General features: G+C 48.2%; 1 protein-coding gene across 1 annotated transcript in view; it reads left to right on the forward strand.

Annotated features, from left to right (window-relative positions):
* LOC138299542 (processed variable antigen-like) overlaps nucleotides 1-16,353 on the forward strand; it is a 148,649-nt gene extending 132,296 nt beyond the window's left edge. The window contains exon 2 of the mRNA XM_069237851.1: nucleotides 15,298-16,353. Coding sequence (XP_069093952.1) covers nucleotides 15,379-16,350 — 972 coding nt within the window. The 5' untranslated portion in view covers nucleotides 15,298-15,378 and the 3' untranslated portion in view covers nucleotides 16,351-16,353. The remainder of the gene's footprint in view (nucleotides 1-15,297) is intronic.
* The last annotated feature ends 492 nt before the right edge of the window (nucleotides 16,354-16,845 follow it).

Raw genomic sequence — 16,845 nt, forward strand, 5'->3', positions numbered from 1 at the left:
AGTATGTCAAATGATTTAAGTATGTATTCGTTGAACAAGGTTCAAACATTGCAATTCAACTGTATAGTAATGTATACATAGGAAAGACCTGTAGTTGGCTGCAGTGAACACACCAGGAGCGAGAGTGGGGCACCAACATCTGCAAAAAGAGTTGCCAAAGAGTATAGTGATTGACTATAGAAGTGGGAATTCACAGCCTGTGAAGTTACACTGTCTTACCTGTGTGTCATTGGAAGTATTGATGTATCACTGCATTTCTGTTGTCCTCATCCTCATCCTCTGCCTCCTCATCTTCACTGTCCACAGGGTCCACTGCTGCCACACGGCCATCTCCAGCCTCCTCCTCCTGCAGAAAAGGTTCATGGCGTCTCAAGGTAGGTTGTGCAACATGCAGCATGGCACGATTATCTGCCAGACCTTCTTGGGTGAGTAGCACAGGGATCCACCTGTTAGATGGAGGCACCGAACCCTGGCCTTCATGAGGCTGAAGGTACGTTCTATTATCCTTCTTGTTCACCCATGTGCCTCATTATAACATTCCTCTGCCCTTGTCCTGGGATTCCTCACAGGGGTCAGTAGCCATGAAAGGTTGGGGTAACCAGAGTTACCTGCAAATATCGAGGGACAACTGTTAGACACACACTATCCCATATGGCCCTCCCCATACCCATACACCAACATCCACTGGGTGGGAACCAGGGCTCACCTATTAGTCACACCCAGTGCCTCTGTAGTTGGGCCATCACATTTGGGATGTTGCTATACCTCAGGATAAAAGCATCATGCACCGAGCCTGGATACTTAGCATTGACATGGGAGAGGTACTGGTCTGCCAAACACACCATCTGCACATTCATCGAGTGAAAACGTTTACGATTTCTGAAGACCTGTTTATTCTGGCAGGGGGAAAATGCAATATGTGTTCCATCAGTCACCTGAATGATGTTGGGGATATGTCCCATTGCATAGAAGTCATCCTTCACTGTGGCCAAATCCTCCACTAGGGAAAAAACAATGTAGTTGCACATGTGTTTAATCACGGCAGACAAAACTCTGGTCAGCACTATTGAGAACATTGGCTGTGACATTCCTGCTGCCAATCCCACTGTCACTTGGAAAGAACCGGCTGCCAAGAAATGGAGAAATTATAGCACTTGCACCAGAGGGGGGATCCCAGTGGTGTGATGGATATCAGAAATCAGGTCAGGCTCCAATTGGGCACACAGCTCTGTGATTGTGGCCCTGTCAAGTCTGTAGGTGAGTATAATGTGCCTGTCCTCCATGTTGCCAAGTCCACCAGGGGTCTGTACACAGGGGGATGTCTCCATCTCTTATTCATCCACAGCAGTTGCAATCTATGGGGCAAAAGAGTGAGGAGCCGGTCATAATCTGTACATTGTAGCCGCTACAATTCAATGCATGATGTGATTTATTAATGTATTTGTGGCATATGTCTTGAATGTACAATTTTGTTCTGTGACGCAGTTAGGATCCATGGTCTGCCCCCCCTTGAAATGGTGTCTGCCTGTCCTGTATGGAAGGACAGGTGGAAGTGACGTGATTCTGCTGATGTTGTGCGCCGTTGTGGGAGGCGGTCGGGAACTGCCTTGCAACTCCTCATTGGTTATTATTGGGCCCTATGGGGTATAGTGGCCAATGGTGATGTAGGCCCGCAGTGTCGGAATGCACCGCCACGAAAGTCACCCCCATTTTCTATCTGTTCACTCACTTGCTACCTGACCTTCAACAGGAGAGGACCTGCACTGCATGTGCTGCTGTGACCTGTGTCTGGAACCTACCATGGCCCATGTGACTGGGGAAAGGGCCCCTGCCTTCACCTTGGTGGAGTTGGAGCGAGTGGTTGATGGGGTCCTACAGACCAACAGGTGAGTACACTGTGAGCACGATGTATGGGGCATGAATGCATGAAGTGCTGTGGGTGGGTGGATGGGCCTGGGCAGCGTGCAGCATGTATGCTGGGCCATATCTGTGCGTACGGTAATGGGAGGGCTATGGGGGGCCATGGGTGTAACAGGCAGGACGGTCTAACTAATACCTTTCCTTGTGTATATTTCCTCTGCAGGCCAGCGCCCATCAAAAGAAGGGTATATGGCATGCCATTGCCAAGGACGTGCAGACCCTGGGGGTCTACGGCAGGCGGAGCACCCACAGTCCGAAACGGTGGGAGGACCTGAGACGCTGGGCACGGAAGATGGCGGAGACCCAGCTGGGGATTGCCTCCCAATGAGGAAGGGGTGCCCGTCGAACCCTGACCCACCTGATGGCCTGCATACTGGCGGTGGCCCATCCTGAGCTGGATGGACACTTGGGGGCATCACAGCAGCAACAAGGGGGTGCGTACAGTGCCCATCATTACTACTTATGCCTGGTGGGGTGGTATCTGGGAGGGGGAAGTGTGCCTGAGGGTGTCCCTAGGCAAGGGCTGACATTGCAGTGTAGGTCCCATGTTGGGCAGGTTTCTGATGTGAAATTTCTCCAACCCAGCTGATAGTCATCCACTACTGGGCAGGGGTGTGTTGGTCCCAGGTATGCTGCACCGGGTGGTGTGTGTCCCTCCTCATGCCCTGGTGGTTGTTACTGGTAGTGCCATGCATTGTTACTGGTAGTGCCATGCATATTGCATAGGGCTTTTCCCTGTGTGTGTGAGGGTGCTGTGTACGCCAACTGTAGTGTTGGTGCAGCCATTGACCAAGTGTATCCTTTGTCTCTCCCCCCCCTTTCTTGTTTTGTCATCCTATCCTTATGTGTACTAGCATCATCTGGCGGAGGAGCAGAGGCACCAGTGGTGGAGGGAGCTGCATCCCACAGGACCCAGGAGGCAGAGTCCACCGACACTGAGGGCACCAGTGGGATGGAGGGCAAGGGGAGCACCACAGCAGAGACTGGAGGAGACAGTTCTGACACAGATACCTCCTCCGATGGAAGCTCCCTGATAGTGACACATGTGTGCCCACCCCAGCTACAGCCACCACCCCTGTACCAGCACCACACTCCCAGCAGCCCCTCAGTGAGGCCCTGCCCCAGTTAGCCCTGCTGCCCTGATTGAGGAGGCTATTGGCCTCATGCAATCCATCTCTGTAGGGCAGTCAACCATTGTGAATGCCATCCTGGGGCTGGCAGCCTAAATGCAACAGACAAATGCATTTCTGGAGGGCATTCACACTGGCTTGCCGGCCCAACAGAGATCCAGGCTCTGGCCTCCTCTGTGATGGCAGCCATTGTTCCTGTTTCCACCCTCCCCCTCATCTTCCTCTACCCAATCTCATTCCCCTCAACCCCAACCTACCAAAGCACATAGGCAGACCAGCATGCACACAAGACAACACACAGGAGTGGCACGGGCAAACACAGACTCCACACATCATCCCACAGGCACTCACACAAACACCATCCAAATGCAAACATACCAACATCCCCTGCCTCCACTGTGTCCCCCTCCTCCTCCTTCTCCTCCGCCTCCCTCCCAGTTACATCTACACTCAGACCTGCATGTACTACATCCTCATCCCTACCGCCATCACCAGCACACCTATGAAAACACACACCTTGCTGGCGGCCACCACCCCAACAGCCATGCACATGTCTCCTGTGTCCTTTCCCACTGTGTCTGTGCCCCCTCCTCCCAAAGTTTACAAACACAAGCACTCAGACACCCAACAGCCATCCACCTCACAACAGCATCCAGCCCATGCACCTGCACCCAAACACACCAAACAGACACCTCCTACAACCAGTCCCTCTTCCTCCACTCCCAGACCTTCTCCCTCTTCCCGCCCCAATGTCCATTAGAAGCTTTTCCTCGCCACCATTTACCTCTTCCCTATCCCTCCCCCCATCCTTCACGTCTGGCCAGGGTGTGTATATCCCAGACAAGCACCTCAGCCACCCAGTCTACAGACCCAGTGGTGTCCACAGCAACTCGTGGTGGGAAGGGATCACGGGCACCAGGCAGCCACACGGAAAGAGTGTCTGCCCTGAGTGCTGCCAGGAAGGTCAAGGTGCCACCCCCAGCTGCTACCGTGAAGGTAAAGGTGCCACCCCCAGCTGCTGCCAAGAGGAGCACGGAGCCATCCCCAGCTGCTGCCAAGAGGAGCAAGGAGCCATCCCCAGCTGCTGCCAAGAGGAGCAATGAGCCATCCCCAGCGGCTGCCAGGAAGGGCAAGGGATCTGCACCCGCAGGCAGAAAGGACAAGGAGCATGGTGTTGGGACTCAGTCTGAGCCCCCACCACCAACCATGGTGGTGCAGCTGTCTGCAGCTGCAGGGGATGGGCAGGAGCTGCCCCCCACAACCACTAGGAGCAGCAGCACCAGCAGTGGGGAGCCATCCGAGGCTGCAGGGGATGGGCTGGAGCTTCCCCCCACCACCAGCGGCAACATCACCATCACCACCACTGAGCAGCTGTCACAGCCAGTGGACAGTGTGTAGTCCTACGTCCACAGGCTGGTGTTCGGGCTGCCCCTGCGAATCCTGTGGGATTGACACCCAGTTGAGAGACTGTGACCTTGCACTCCCCAAAACCTGCATCACAGGGCACCATTCCCCCTTCAGAACCAGTGCAGAAGCCCCATTCTCCCCAGGATGAAGAGCACGGGCATGTTGCACACTCCAGATCAAGTGGGCAAGTCACCCACTCGAGAGACTGTGGCCTTGCAATCCCCAGGACCAAGCACAGGGTAAGTTGCCCCCTCCAGAGCATGTGGGCAAGTCACCCACTCGAGAGACTGTGGCTTTGCACTCCCCAGGACCAAGCACAGGGCATGTTTCCCCCTCCAGGACCAGTGGTGTTGTTCCATCTGCCGACTGAGGTGCCCCTGTTCCTCATCACCCTGAGGTGCCTACCTATTTTCTAACTGATGCCCCTGCAGTGTTCTCTCCATGTTGTTGCAGGAGTCAAGTGGGACCTTGGACTTTGTGATGTGGCCCTAGGGCCCACGAACATTGCGGACTGGGCGGTGTCCCTTGATTTGTAAATATGCATATACTTTTAGATTGGATGCACGTATTACTGCTTTATTTATCTTATTACACTCACTTTTATTTATCGTGTTGTCCTTGCAGTTTTCCAGAGGGGTACGGGGTGTTTATGTTAAGTTACTGCATCTGCTTGTGTGTATGGTGTTGGGGGTGGGGGTGTTGCGTGTGTGTGTCACTCTCTTTTTCCTCCCCCCTCCCCTGTGTGGCTGTACTCACTGTGGTCGTTTTCGCCGTTGTTGGTGTTTGTAGTGGAGCAGGACGTAGAACAGTGTTGGGAATATATGCAGTTCAGGCTCCACGGTGGCGTGGTTTTTCCCTGAGTCTCCACAGGTGAGTCATTTCCCTTCTGTGCAGTGTTTCCGCCAGGCTTTTGATGTCATTGGTCCTGCGCCGGAAAAGGTGGCAGATTGCAGGGTCTTAATAGGGTGGGTGGAACATTGACTTCCTGTCTGTAGGGGGCTACCGCCGTGGTGTCTGTTATTTCCGCCCTGGCGGTCGATGTGGTAAAGTGGCTGTCTATCTGAGTTCTCACCGCCATGGTCATAATTTGGCGGTAGTTACCGCCAGCGTGTTGGCAGTATTATCACCGCTTTATCACCGACCGCCAGGGTTGTAATGACCACCTATATGTCTTCTGTACAGAATAGGTTTTGCACTGGAATGGGACACTTCCGGTAAACAAATATCCTTTAATACTTATCCTACTTTATATGTGTGCTGTGCATGCACGCAAAGTAGGAAAATTGAGAGGAAATTAAAACATTTCTCCTTGTTACTTCTGCCTCGAGGAAGTGTAAAGCTTTGGAGCAAATCCCAGGCTAAGAGTGTTCGCAGATGTGCCTAAAAAGTGGCACTGCAAGCAGCATGACCCTGTGAGCGCGTGCAGGAGCAACAGCAGTGACCTCCTCGTGAAGGGCACACAGGACAGCAGTGGAATATCTGTCCTCTCCCTGTGGGAGACACGCAGGGGCTGAAGTATCCTATGCATTTATGAATTAACAGCAGGGCATTGCCATTTCCTGTCCACGGAGACAGTTTAGATATTGAGCACCCACGCACCATCCAAGCAGTGGTGGGTGTGCCGCCCATGACCTGTGATGAAGCAGAAAATGAAGGTTTTGATTTATTAACGCATAAACGTAGTGTGAAATAATCATGTGTGACATTAACCGAACTAATAAAGATTGTACGGGGACAAAATGTGCCCTCAGAGTAGTTTGCCAACATTTATACGCGTGCTTTATGTAACGTGGTGTATTAGAATTGCACTAATCCGACATAATCATAAACGTGTGCTACGATTTGCTTGTTTGAAATGCGTTAGCTTAGCATTACTTTAGAGGAGGCTTTGGCCTAGTGGCCTGGTCTCACGGTTTAGATGCTCGTATTTTTCCAATGTGCTATTAAACGTGTATTTCTGCTTGAAGCTGTACTTTTCCACAGAAACTGTTCACATGCTTATCTTAAAGTTTTGTGCCAGCCTGGCATATTTTCCCTTTACTTCAAGGTCGACTTGCAGGTGCGGACAATGGAGGCTCTGAAAGTGAGCTAATTGGTAGACAATGTTGCAACTTGCGTACCCATCTCCAAGGATAATGTATGCTTAAGTAAAAGCTTGAGAACTGTCGTTTTTGATTGGACAATTTGAAGCTAACCTATGAACCCTCCAATGGAGACCCTACTGGACTCAAACTGTTGTCTATAAAAACCAGGTGCACGAGAAGAAAGTAGCCATTACCAGCTCGATACCCGCCATTTTGCAGACTTCGTAGCTATTATGGCCCACTTTGCTGCGACGCCATTTTGAGAGACTTTGATGCTTTCTCTAATCGAGAGAAAGAGACTTTAATGATTCTTGCCCTAGAGACTTTAACTTTGATTTGTCCCTTTGCATGAAGTAGTAGTTTTACCTTGCCGCCGTGAGGCAATTGCCCGTCCACCCTGCCCCTTTGTCCCGTCCCATGCTGATCGATGAACGGTACCTGTGAGACGAAGACATCCTTGTATGCTGATCGTAATTGGTAAATATGAAAGGAAATTGTAAAATTGCATTGTGTTTCTTTTAGGTAACCAACTGCTGATTTTGATAAGAGCCCTAGCTAGGAGTTTTTCTAAATTTATGTTGCTAAATTGTTTTTGCATGAAGTCCCACATGCCGATGCTAATTTGAAGTTAGATGAGGATTCCACATGTTGCACGATGCAATCTGAGATCTTGTTATGCTGACTAAATGTACGCAATTAGTTCATTACAGATTATCGTATTAGTGCTTTGCATTGCTATTATCGAATGCCTTGTGATTCAAATGCTACATAGATTACACTTGTTTCGACGTTATGGACAGCTATTAATGTTCATTTATGTTTATCATTTGGTGTTGAGACACATCTATATCGTGCTAGCTTTGTTAATATAGGGAAATAAATTCACTAACTTTGCAATAAACTGGTGTGGTTATTCCTGACTGAAAGGTCAGGGTTCGCCGAAATGTATTCTGGATTAATCGTTAAGTGTTATGTTGATCAAGGTATTGCTTATGTTCGTTATTGATTTATTGATTTCAGGAAATTGATCGATTAAGAGTACAGAGAGTTCCCACTTAGTCAAAAGATTCATCGGCCTAAAGAGCGTCCGAACACAGGTAAATTGTTACTACGGTTCGCTCTATCAGTAGATGGTAGCAGAGGACGGTTACGTCTTTTGGGACCCTGTACTATTAGAGTACATGGTGTTGAATTAACGGTTACGCATTTTGAGGCCTCAAAGAGAAGTTGAATTAGATTTTTGGATAAAACTGATTGACAGAATGATGATGGGCTAGGTCCACCGCGACTTTCCCGGGATCTCGGAGCTTGCGAATGGAGAGAACGGAGGTGTGGAAACAGCGTTGGCGGTACTAGTGATGGCATGAGTGATGTTAGGGTTTTGCGCTTGCACAGCTTATTGCCGCAGGGTGTGTGAAAAGGGTGCGAGGGATTTTTTTTCTTTAAAGGATAGCGGAGGTGCGACTCCGAGTGTAGAAGTAGAGAAGTCGTCGAACTTCATAGAAATAGCGGAGGTGCGGCTCCGGGTGTGAGAGTAGGGAAGTCGTCGAACTTCATGTGCGTGTGGCGCTTTGTGCATAAAAAGGTCCACGTGGTTGTTGTTGTTGAGACGGGCCCTGCGAGGTCAAGAGACTCCGGAGTATGTTGATCCATGTTGTGGTCTGGGCGGTTTAGTAGGTTGATCGGGCGTGGTCAACGAGTCGGTACGTGTGTTAGGGAGTGAAAGAAACTTCGACTTCGGGCTTTGACAAGATTCTAAGTGCACTAGAACAGATCATTGACAAGTTGAGAGTAGGTCTGCAGGTCAGATTTGCTTGCGAACGTGGGGACCGAGAAAGACGGAATAGCGGCCGAGGCTAGTGAAAGGTCCCTAAGGTCCTGAAGCGATTGTGTTACCCTTCCTGTAGTAAACCGACAGATCTGTTTTAGTTTTTGGTAGCTCGCGATACATGCAAGAAGTTGTTACGAGAGGAGCTGAGTGAAGGAAGACTAGCCGCGAGGCTTTGTCAGCCGCAGTGTGTGTGTGTGCGACGTCACTAGGAGCCGCGCTGGGATAGGTTGGTTGGAGAGAAGGGTCGCGCACGGATTGGACGCAGTCCGTGGGGCTCGTTTGGAAGGGGAAAGGCAAGCGAAGAGTATTCCGGGAATTAAAGTCACCTATTGATTACAAATTTTGTGGAATAAAAGTGACCTATTGATTATAAACTTTGTGAAATAAAAGACGAGAAAATGAAATTCCTTAAAGCATTTAGGAGTGCGATGAAGGGGGAGTCTTACATCAAAGCGAGCGTAGGAGAGGAGACGCCGCCCGAGGGCACACCAGCTTACATTGTAATGGAGGAAAAAGGGGTAGCTCCGTGTCTTTGGCTAAAGCAATGGCACAAACTGACGGAGAAACATGGGAGCGTAGCGTTCCCGATACATGGGACATTCAATATAAGGATCCTAGAGAATCTGAGATTCACGATGTATGACATGAAGGTGCCTCCAAGGCCAGCACAGTTTGAGGCTCTAGTGATCTGGGAATTAATGGCTAGACAGCAACAGAAGAATAAGTTTGAAACAAGGATGAGGAAGGTAGAAAAGACACTAGCGGATGCTAGGTGGGATAATGCGCAGAAGGTGTGGAGGTCAGATGTATTGCAGGGGATAAAATTGTTTCCCGCAATTACTAAGGAAGAAGAGGAGACAGGTAAGAAAGCTACCTGTAAGACAGACAGGAAGTGTTCGAAGGATAGAGAGGACGAGGAAAAGTTGAGAAGAGAAGAGGAGTTAGAGGATGAGGAGTTAATAATGCAATTGCTGAACGACCGTCCACCACCTTATGCGGAGAATGGACAAGGTCCAAGTACCAGTTCTGCCCCTCCGGCACCGGTACAGATCAGTGAAACCCAGAGTTCAGGAGCGTCATCGGGGTCTAAGGACCCGAGTTTACTGTTCACCCCGTAGATACCGCAGGTTAGGAGAATATATCCAGATGTGCCCATAATGAAACCAGCAGAAAATTATCAACCGCAGATGCCAGGGTACTACAGCAGTGACAATAGTGGAGGAATGGTTCTAGAACAAACAGTAAGGGGAGTACAGAATGGTCACAACCCAGCAATGATACAGGCTGGATCAACTCAGTTTATGATGCCTCAAAAGCAGATGCAGGGAGGAAACGCACATGCTCAGATGACGGGGAGTCAGATGGGCATGCCGGCAATGATGACCCATAGTATGGGAATGAACATGCCTCAGAACATGGGAAATGGACAGAACCCAGACGCGATATCACTACCCATTACTGTAGGTCCACCGGTACCTCTGTACAGTCAGCCTAACTTAGGTATGAGCGGTCAGGGATCAATACTGCAGAAGGGGACAGAAAGGAGGTGCATAGAGAACACTCCAGGGATAACTCCTATAGCGGCTCAGCCAAATGGATCTGGATCCTTGATGGAGTTTAGTCCCATATGTGCTCAGTCTACACTGGTGAGGTCGAGTCCCCCACTGATAATACCTTTAACATCGAATACTGAAAAGTTGCCGCAACCATCAATGGCAGTCGATGTGAATGCTACACTGATGGGGGTAAATGCGCAACAGCTGACACAGTGGTTCAACAGCTTGAATTCCACACAAAGTTCAGACAGTGGGAAAGGAGAAGATTACTTGAATAGGATGAGGCTGAACATGGAAGCACAAGAATTGGTGGAAGGGAATATGGGTGTGAATAGGTTAGAGTCCTACAGGGAAGAGGAGCTGAGGTATCTATGTCCAAAGATCACGAAAGAAGTGAACAAGGTACATAAAAGTTTGCAGGAAGTAGCGGACAGAAACGGGATTGACATAGGCAAGACGAAACACTTGAGCAGGAGCTATAGGTTGGATTTTGGGACCACAGATTTTGAACACATGAGGTCAGCAGGTATGAAGGCACACCTTAGAGAATTGTTGCAGAGCGCCCAAGTGTGGAGGTGCTTAGACAAGTGGGAAAGCAGGTGGGTAAAGAGGAAGGATAAGAGGAGGGACAGTGCTACAGAGCACAACGAGAAAAGACCGCAAAGCAGCGAGACAGTAACCATGTTACCAATGAGGGAGACAGCAGGTGGAAAATTAATACATGTACCGTGGCACAGAAGCGACATTCAGTCATTTACGGATGATTTTCCCAAACTGAGAGAGAAGCCGATTGAATGGTATCAACAGACTGATAGGTTTGTGAAGCTTGCAAAATGTCTCTGGGAAGACCTGAACACTCTCTTTGAGATCGTGGTTCCGGCAGATTTGTGGGAGGATTGCAAAAGAGCTGTAGGTTGGCCGACAAGTGAACCAGAGAGAGACAGGGAGACGGGTGCACCATCACCTATGGTGATGAGTTTGTACTATAAGGTGATTGAGCATTTGAAGACGAAGGTGGCCGCGAAAAATGTGGATTGGCAGAAGATTGATCGAACTGCCCAAGAGGCTAAAGAATCGATTCATAGTTACTATGAGAGGTTGTTGAAGGCGTTCAAGAATTACAGTGGCACGGAAACAATCGAGGCGAAGGATATGCTTCATTTTGTGTTCAGATTTGTGGAAGGGTTGAGACCAGAGATAAGTCAGATGATAAAGTCGCATTTGATTTGCTGGCAGTCGAAACCGATTGATGAAGTCTTGAATTATGCGAAATATTGTAGCGACGAGATTGAGGTGAAACAGAAGAAGCTGAAAGAGAAGGTGATGATGATGCAACTTAAAGCAGCTCAGACAGGTCTGCAAGGTTTGCAAGGGATGCAAGGGTTCCAACAGCAGGTACCGCAGCCGCAGTTGCAGGGAAACATGCCGTTTCAGCCACAGGCTAGAGGCAGAGGCAGAGGAGGTTTTGTGAATAACGGTCCGGATTTAAACACTGTTGTAACGGGTGTGCAGGCAATGAAGAAGGTGATGCCGTGTCACGTGTGCGGAATTGTAGGTCATTGGAAACGCGAGTGCCCGATGGTGGTGCAGGAAGGTGCAGGTGCAGGTGTAGGTGTTGGTCAGCAAAACAATGATGTCAATGCATTTCAGACAATGAGGGGACCGAAAGCGAGAAGTCCAAACCCAAATTTTCAGACCATAAATCAATTGCAGGGATTACAACCTATGCACCCGCAGCAGATGCAGATGCCTCGTATGCAGATGACGCAAATGCAGCCGATGCAACAGCAGTTACCCATGGTACCTAATCAGCAAATGCAAATACCTTTGGCACCAATGAGTCAGCAGCAAGTGATGGTTCCTCCACAGGTTTCGGGTCAGGTAATGAGTACAAATGGCACCGTACAACAGTTCCCATTACACAGTGAGAGTGGAATAAACAATGTATGGGAGAGTGAAAGCTCAGAAGAGGAAGGAGATTGTGTGCTTGCAGCATCCTTAGAAGTTGATCAAAAGGGTCCGTACGTAGAGGGAAGAGTAATGGGTCATCGTGTTTCATTCTTGGTGGACACGGGAGCCACACGTTCAACCGTTAAGAGCAGTGAAGTACCAAATTTGCCACTCTCAGGGAGGACAGTTCAAGTGGTGGGAGTAGCAAACAGGCACCTGACGAACCCAATAACAGATCCGGTACCAGTCAGCATCGGTAACTATCAAGGGGTGCATCAGTTTGTGATATGTGACTCAAGCCCAATAGCACTGTTAGGGAGAGACCTATTGTGCAAATTGGGATGTTCGATCATGTGTTCAAACGAAGGAATAACGATACAGACGAGCAGTGATGGGGAAGAAGAGGATAGTGTAGAGGGGGATGAAATGGAAACGGTCGATGAAGAGTATCCTCTGATTTGCCTTTTCCCGATGATAACTGAAGAAGATATTCCAGCCGAATTACGGGAAACAGTCGGAAAAGAGGTGTGGGACATGACAGGGAAAGAGGTGGGATTGATGAAAGGAGTGGAACCGGTGAAAGTGACGGTAAAGCCCAATGCGATCTTTCCCCAGAACCCACAATACCACATGGCACAAGATACCCTCATGAAAGTTGCCCAACTCATTGACGAATTTGTAAAACAGGGGGTACTGAAAGAAGTGTTAAGCAGTCCATGTAATTCACCAATAATGGGACTAATAAAGCCAAGTGGAAAGGTCCGACTTGTGCAAGACTTGAGGAAAATAAATGACATCATAGTCAAATGCTGCCCAGTAGTACCGAATCCAGCTGTGATAATGTTTCAAATTCCTTGCGATGCCGAATGGTTCTCGGTCATCGATTTGTCACAAGCATTCTTTTCTGTGCCTCTTCATGAGGACAGCCAATTTCTCTTTTGTTTCAAATTCCTAGACAGAGTGTACAGTTGGTGTCGAATTCCTCAAGGGTTTTCTGAGTCACCGTCGATATTCAATCAGGTTCTAAAGAAAGACTTGGAAGAGTTAGAGTTGCCATTCGAGTCAACCCTAGTACAGTACATTGACGACTTACTGGTTGCATCAAAGACAGAAAGTGGCTGCACAGCCGATACCATTGCTCTGTTGAACCATTTGGGAAGGAATGGACACAAGGTGTCTCCTTCCAAATTACAGTTCTGTCAGAAGAAAGTGAAATACTTGGGTCACCAAATAGAGAAAGGGTCACGGAGAATAATGAAGGAAAGAATTACAAGTGTACTTCAGATGAGTCCGCCCAATACGAGAAAGGAGGTGAGGAAGTTCTTGGGAATGGTGGGCTACTGTCGACAGTGGATTCCCAACTTCTCGACTCTAGCGAAGCCTTTACTGAAACTGACCCAGAAGGATGCTTTGGATCAAATTGAGCTGAAAGGAGATGAGATGGATGCTTTTGTTGAATTGAAAGAATGCATGTGTAGGGCTCCAGCTTTAGGTATGCCTGATTACACAAAGCCTTTCACATTGTTTTGTCATGAACGTGATGCATGTTCTTTGTCTGTCTTGACTCAAGCCCATGGTGGCGTAAACAGACCAGTAGCGTATTTTTCAGCTACTTTGGATCCGGTTGCAGCAGCACTCCCAGGGTGTTTGCGCGCCGTAGCAGCAGTTGGTATCAGCCTCACTCAGAGTGAAGGAATAGTGATGGGACACCCAGTAACAGTCATGGTCCCACACTCAGTTGAGATACTTTTGACCCGCTCCCGAACGCAACACATGACCGGAGCAAGACTCACAAGGTATGAAACGATTATTCTGGGCTCACCGAATGTGCAACTGAAAAGGTGCACTACGTTGAATCCAGCAACCTTGCTTCCTGGAGAAAATGTCGAAATTGAGAACGCTGAAGACGTCGAGCATGACTGCCTTCAGGTGACTGAATTTTGCACAAAACCCCGACTGGACATTAAGGATACGAAGCTTGATGAAAATGACCAAATTCTTTTTGTTGATGGTTCATGTCTAAGAGACGGGATGGGGATTTTGAAAGCAGGATACGCTGTATGCACTGTAACAGGGGTCTTGGAAGCGGGATGGCTCCAAGGAGTCTATTCTGCACAAGTAGCAGAACTTGTAGCCCTCACCAGAGCATGTCAACTGTCTGCATTGATGAAAGTCACCATTTACACTGATAGCCAATATGGGTTTGGGATTGTGCACGACTTTGGACAACTATGGTCACAGAGAGGGTTCCTGACTTCTTCAGGATCCCCAGTGAAGAACGGGGAGAGAATAAGGGAATTGTTACACGCTATTCAAGTGCCAGCCGAAGTTGCAGTGGTAAAGTGCAGTGCTCACACGAAAGGACAGGACTATGTTTCTCTGGGAAATGCATATGCGGATCAAGTCGCAAGATTTTGTGCCTTGAACTGTATATTACTGAGAGATGAATGGAACTCAATAAGTGAGCCAGAACTCGAACCAGCTGAAGCATTTGCCTTGAAGGTCGTAGATACAATAGAGGAACTAAAAGCACTACAGAATAATGTCAGAGAGGATGAAAGAGATTCCTGGATTAAATCACAATGTATAAAGAGACAAGACGAGTTATGGGTTTCACATGAGGGAAAATTTGTTTTGCCAAACAGTCTCCTATCACAGCTTGCGCGGTTCTATCATGGGCAAGCTCACCTAGGGAGAGATGCCATGATAAGATTGTTCAAAACTGATTGGTTTAACCCCAGATTTCGTCAAGCTGCAGAAGCAGTTTGCCATCGATGTGTCACTTGCCAGCAGATGAACCCAGGAAAGGGAACAGTTGTGAACGCGAGTCACATTGGGAGGGCAAGCGGGCCTTTTAGTCGTATGCAGATGGACTTCATTGAGATGCCTGTGCATGGAGGTCTGAAATATGTGTTGGTGATTGTGTGCATTTTTAGTCACTGGATTGAGGCATACCCCACACGTAGAAATGACAGCCTTACAGTTGCCAAGCTATTATTGAGAGAGTTGTTACACGTTTCGGATTCCCGATCTCTTTAGAATCAGATAGGGGAAGTCACTTCAACAACGAGGTGATAAAGTTACTTTGCGAAGCGCTGAACATTGAGCAGAAACTGCATTGTAGCTATCGCCCTGAAGCATCAGGACTGGTGGAGCAGATGAATGGTACACTGAAATCAAGAATGGCGAAAATATGTGCATCGACAAATTTGAAATGGCCTGATGCATTGCCCTTAGTGCTAATGTCAATGAGAAACACCCCTGATAGAAAAACTGGATTGTCTCCGCACGAAATTCTCATGGGCAGGGCTATGAGACTTCCTGCAGTTCCCGCAAACGCGCTTTTGAATATTACAGATGATATGGTGTTAGACTACTGCAAAGGTCTGGCTGACGTGGTTCGCTCTTTCTCTCACCAGGTGGAAGCAACCACCTTGCCACCGATCCAAGGTCCAGGACACGCACTGAAAGCAGGTGACTGGGTCGTGGTAAAGAAGCACATGAGAAAGTCGTGTCTGGAACCCCGTTGGAAAGGCCCTTTCCAAGTGATCCTGACGACAACTACCGCTGTGAAGTGTGCGGGGGTTCCCAACTGGATTCACGCCAGTCACACAAAGAAGGTGTTGTGTCCCACAGATGAGGAAGTTGAAGCGCTGAAATTGCCAGTGCCTGATAAAACAGTGCCGAGTGCTGAGACAGAACAAAACCGAACTGAAAGCGGACAGGCAGAAGCAGGAGAGAGAGAGATATTATTGGAGAACGAAGAGTCCGACTCACTTGGGGAAGACCAAGGAGAAAGTTCAGACAGCGACGAAGAAGCTACAGGTGACAAAGAACCTGAAGCAGCTGAGGGTAGCAAAAAGCCTGAAGCAGCTGAAGGTGACAAAGAACCTGAAGCAGCCGAAAGTGATACAGAGCCTGACGAAAGTAACGGTGAGGAAGGGCTCGAAAAAGGTGAAAAAGCAGGAGAGCCTGATCAGAAGAGGGCTTTCCCAGAAACAGACGATACAGAAAAAGAAAAGGAGAACGTGATCGATTCCCCTGAAGGAGGGGACAAGGCTCAGCAGAACGAAAAAGTTCAAACCTCTACAGAAAAGGTCGCAGGTCCATCAAATGGACATGGTGCAAAGAGGAGATTAAGTATATCACCAGTAAAACAAAGGTCCGGAGAAGGTTTGAACGACGGAGAAAGACCAAAAGTAAAAGAGAAAAGAAAAGAAGTGTCTGTCGTGATACCAACCTCGAGTGAAGAAAAAGACTTGACAAAAGAGGAAAGTACCAGCGAGGCAGAATCGAAAAGAGAAGCAAAATTGAAAAGGAAAAGGATACCGAACAGAAGGTATTCCGGTCCAGAATGGGCATATGCAGTCAATGACGATTGGACTGACGAGTTTGTATCTCTAAGCATCGAGAACGAAGAAGAGGAAGAGATACCAATAGAAAAGAAAAGTTTTATGGACAGTGTTGATTGAAGGGGTGATAAATGATATTGCTTGCTACAATCTAACGTGAAAGAAACAACCAGCTGAGACATTGCTAAACCGGATGAGACATTTGCTAAACCGATAAAGACTGAGTTATTGCCGAATTGAGACAAGTGCTGCTAACCGATAAGTGACTGGCCTCTTGAAGAAGACGGTGTGAACATTGCGCTCGCTCAGCTTTGTAACTGAATTGCTAAATAAGTATCATTTATAAGTGCTTCTAGCTCTCTGATTCTATACAGATCATGACGCAAAGCAATAGAAAGAAATATTGTAAATATGTGTGTATAGGCTTGGTAATTACATGTGTACTAATAGTAATGGCAATTGTGCTTGGAATGCATGGAAAGGGTGAGAATGAGAATATTGAGGCTTCTACCTTTGTTCCTGTTACTGTCACTGAACTAACCGCATTGAAGAGGCTAGCACTGGATGAGAGACTCTTGCATGATAGGAAAGAGCTTTCGTATAATGTTTTCTATC

This window comes from Pleurodeles waltl, chromosome 1_2 (assembly GCF_031143425.1).
Source record: "Pleurodeles waltl isolate 20211129_DDA chromosome 1_2, aPleWal1.hap1.20221129, whole genome shotgun sequence".
Classification (NCBI taxonomy): domain Eukaryota; kingdom Metazoa; phylum Chordata; class Amphibia; order Caudata; family Salamandridae; genus Pleurodeles; species Pleurodeles waltl.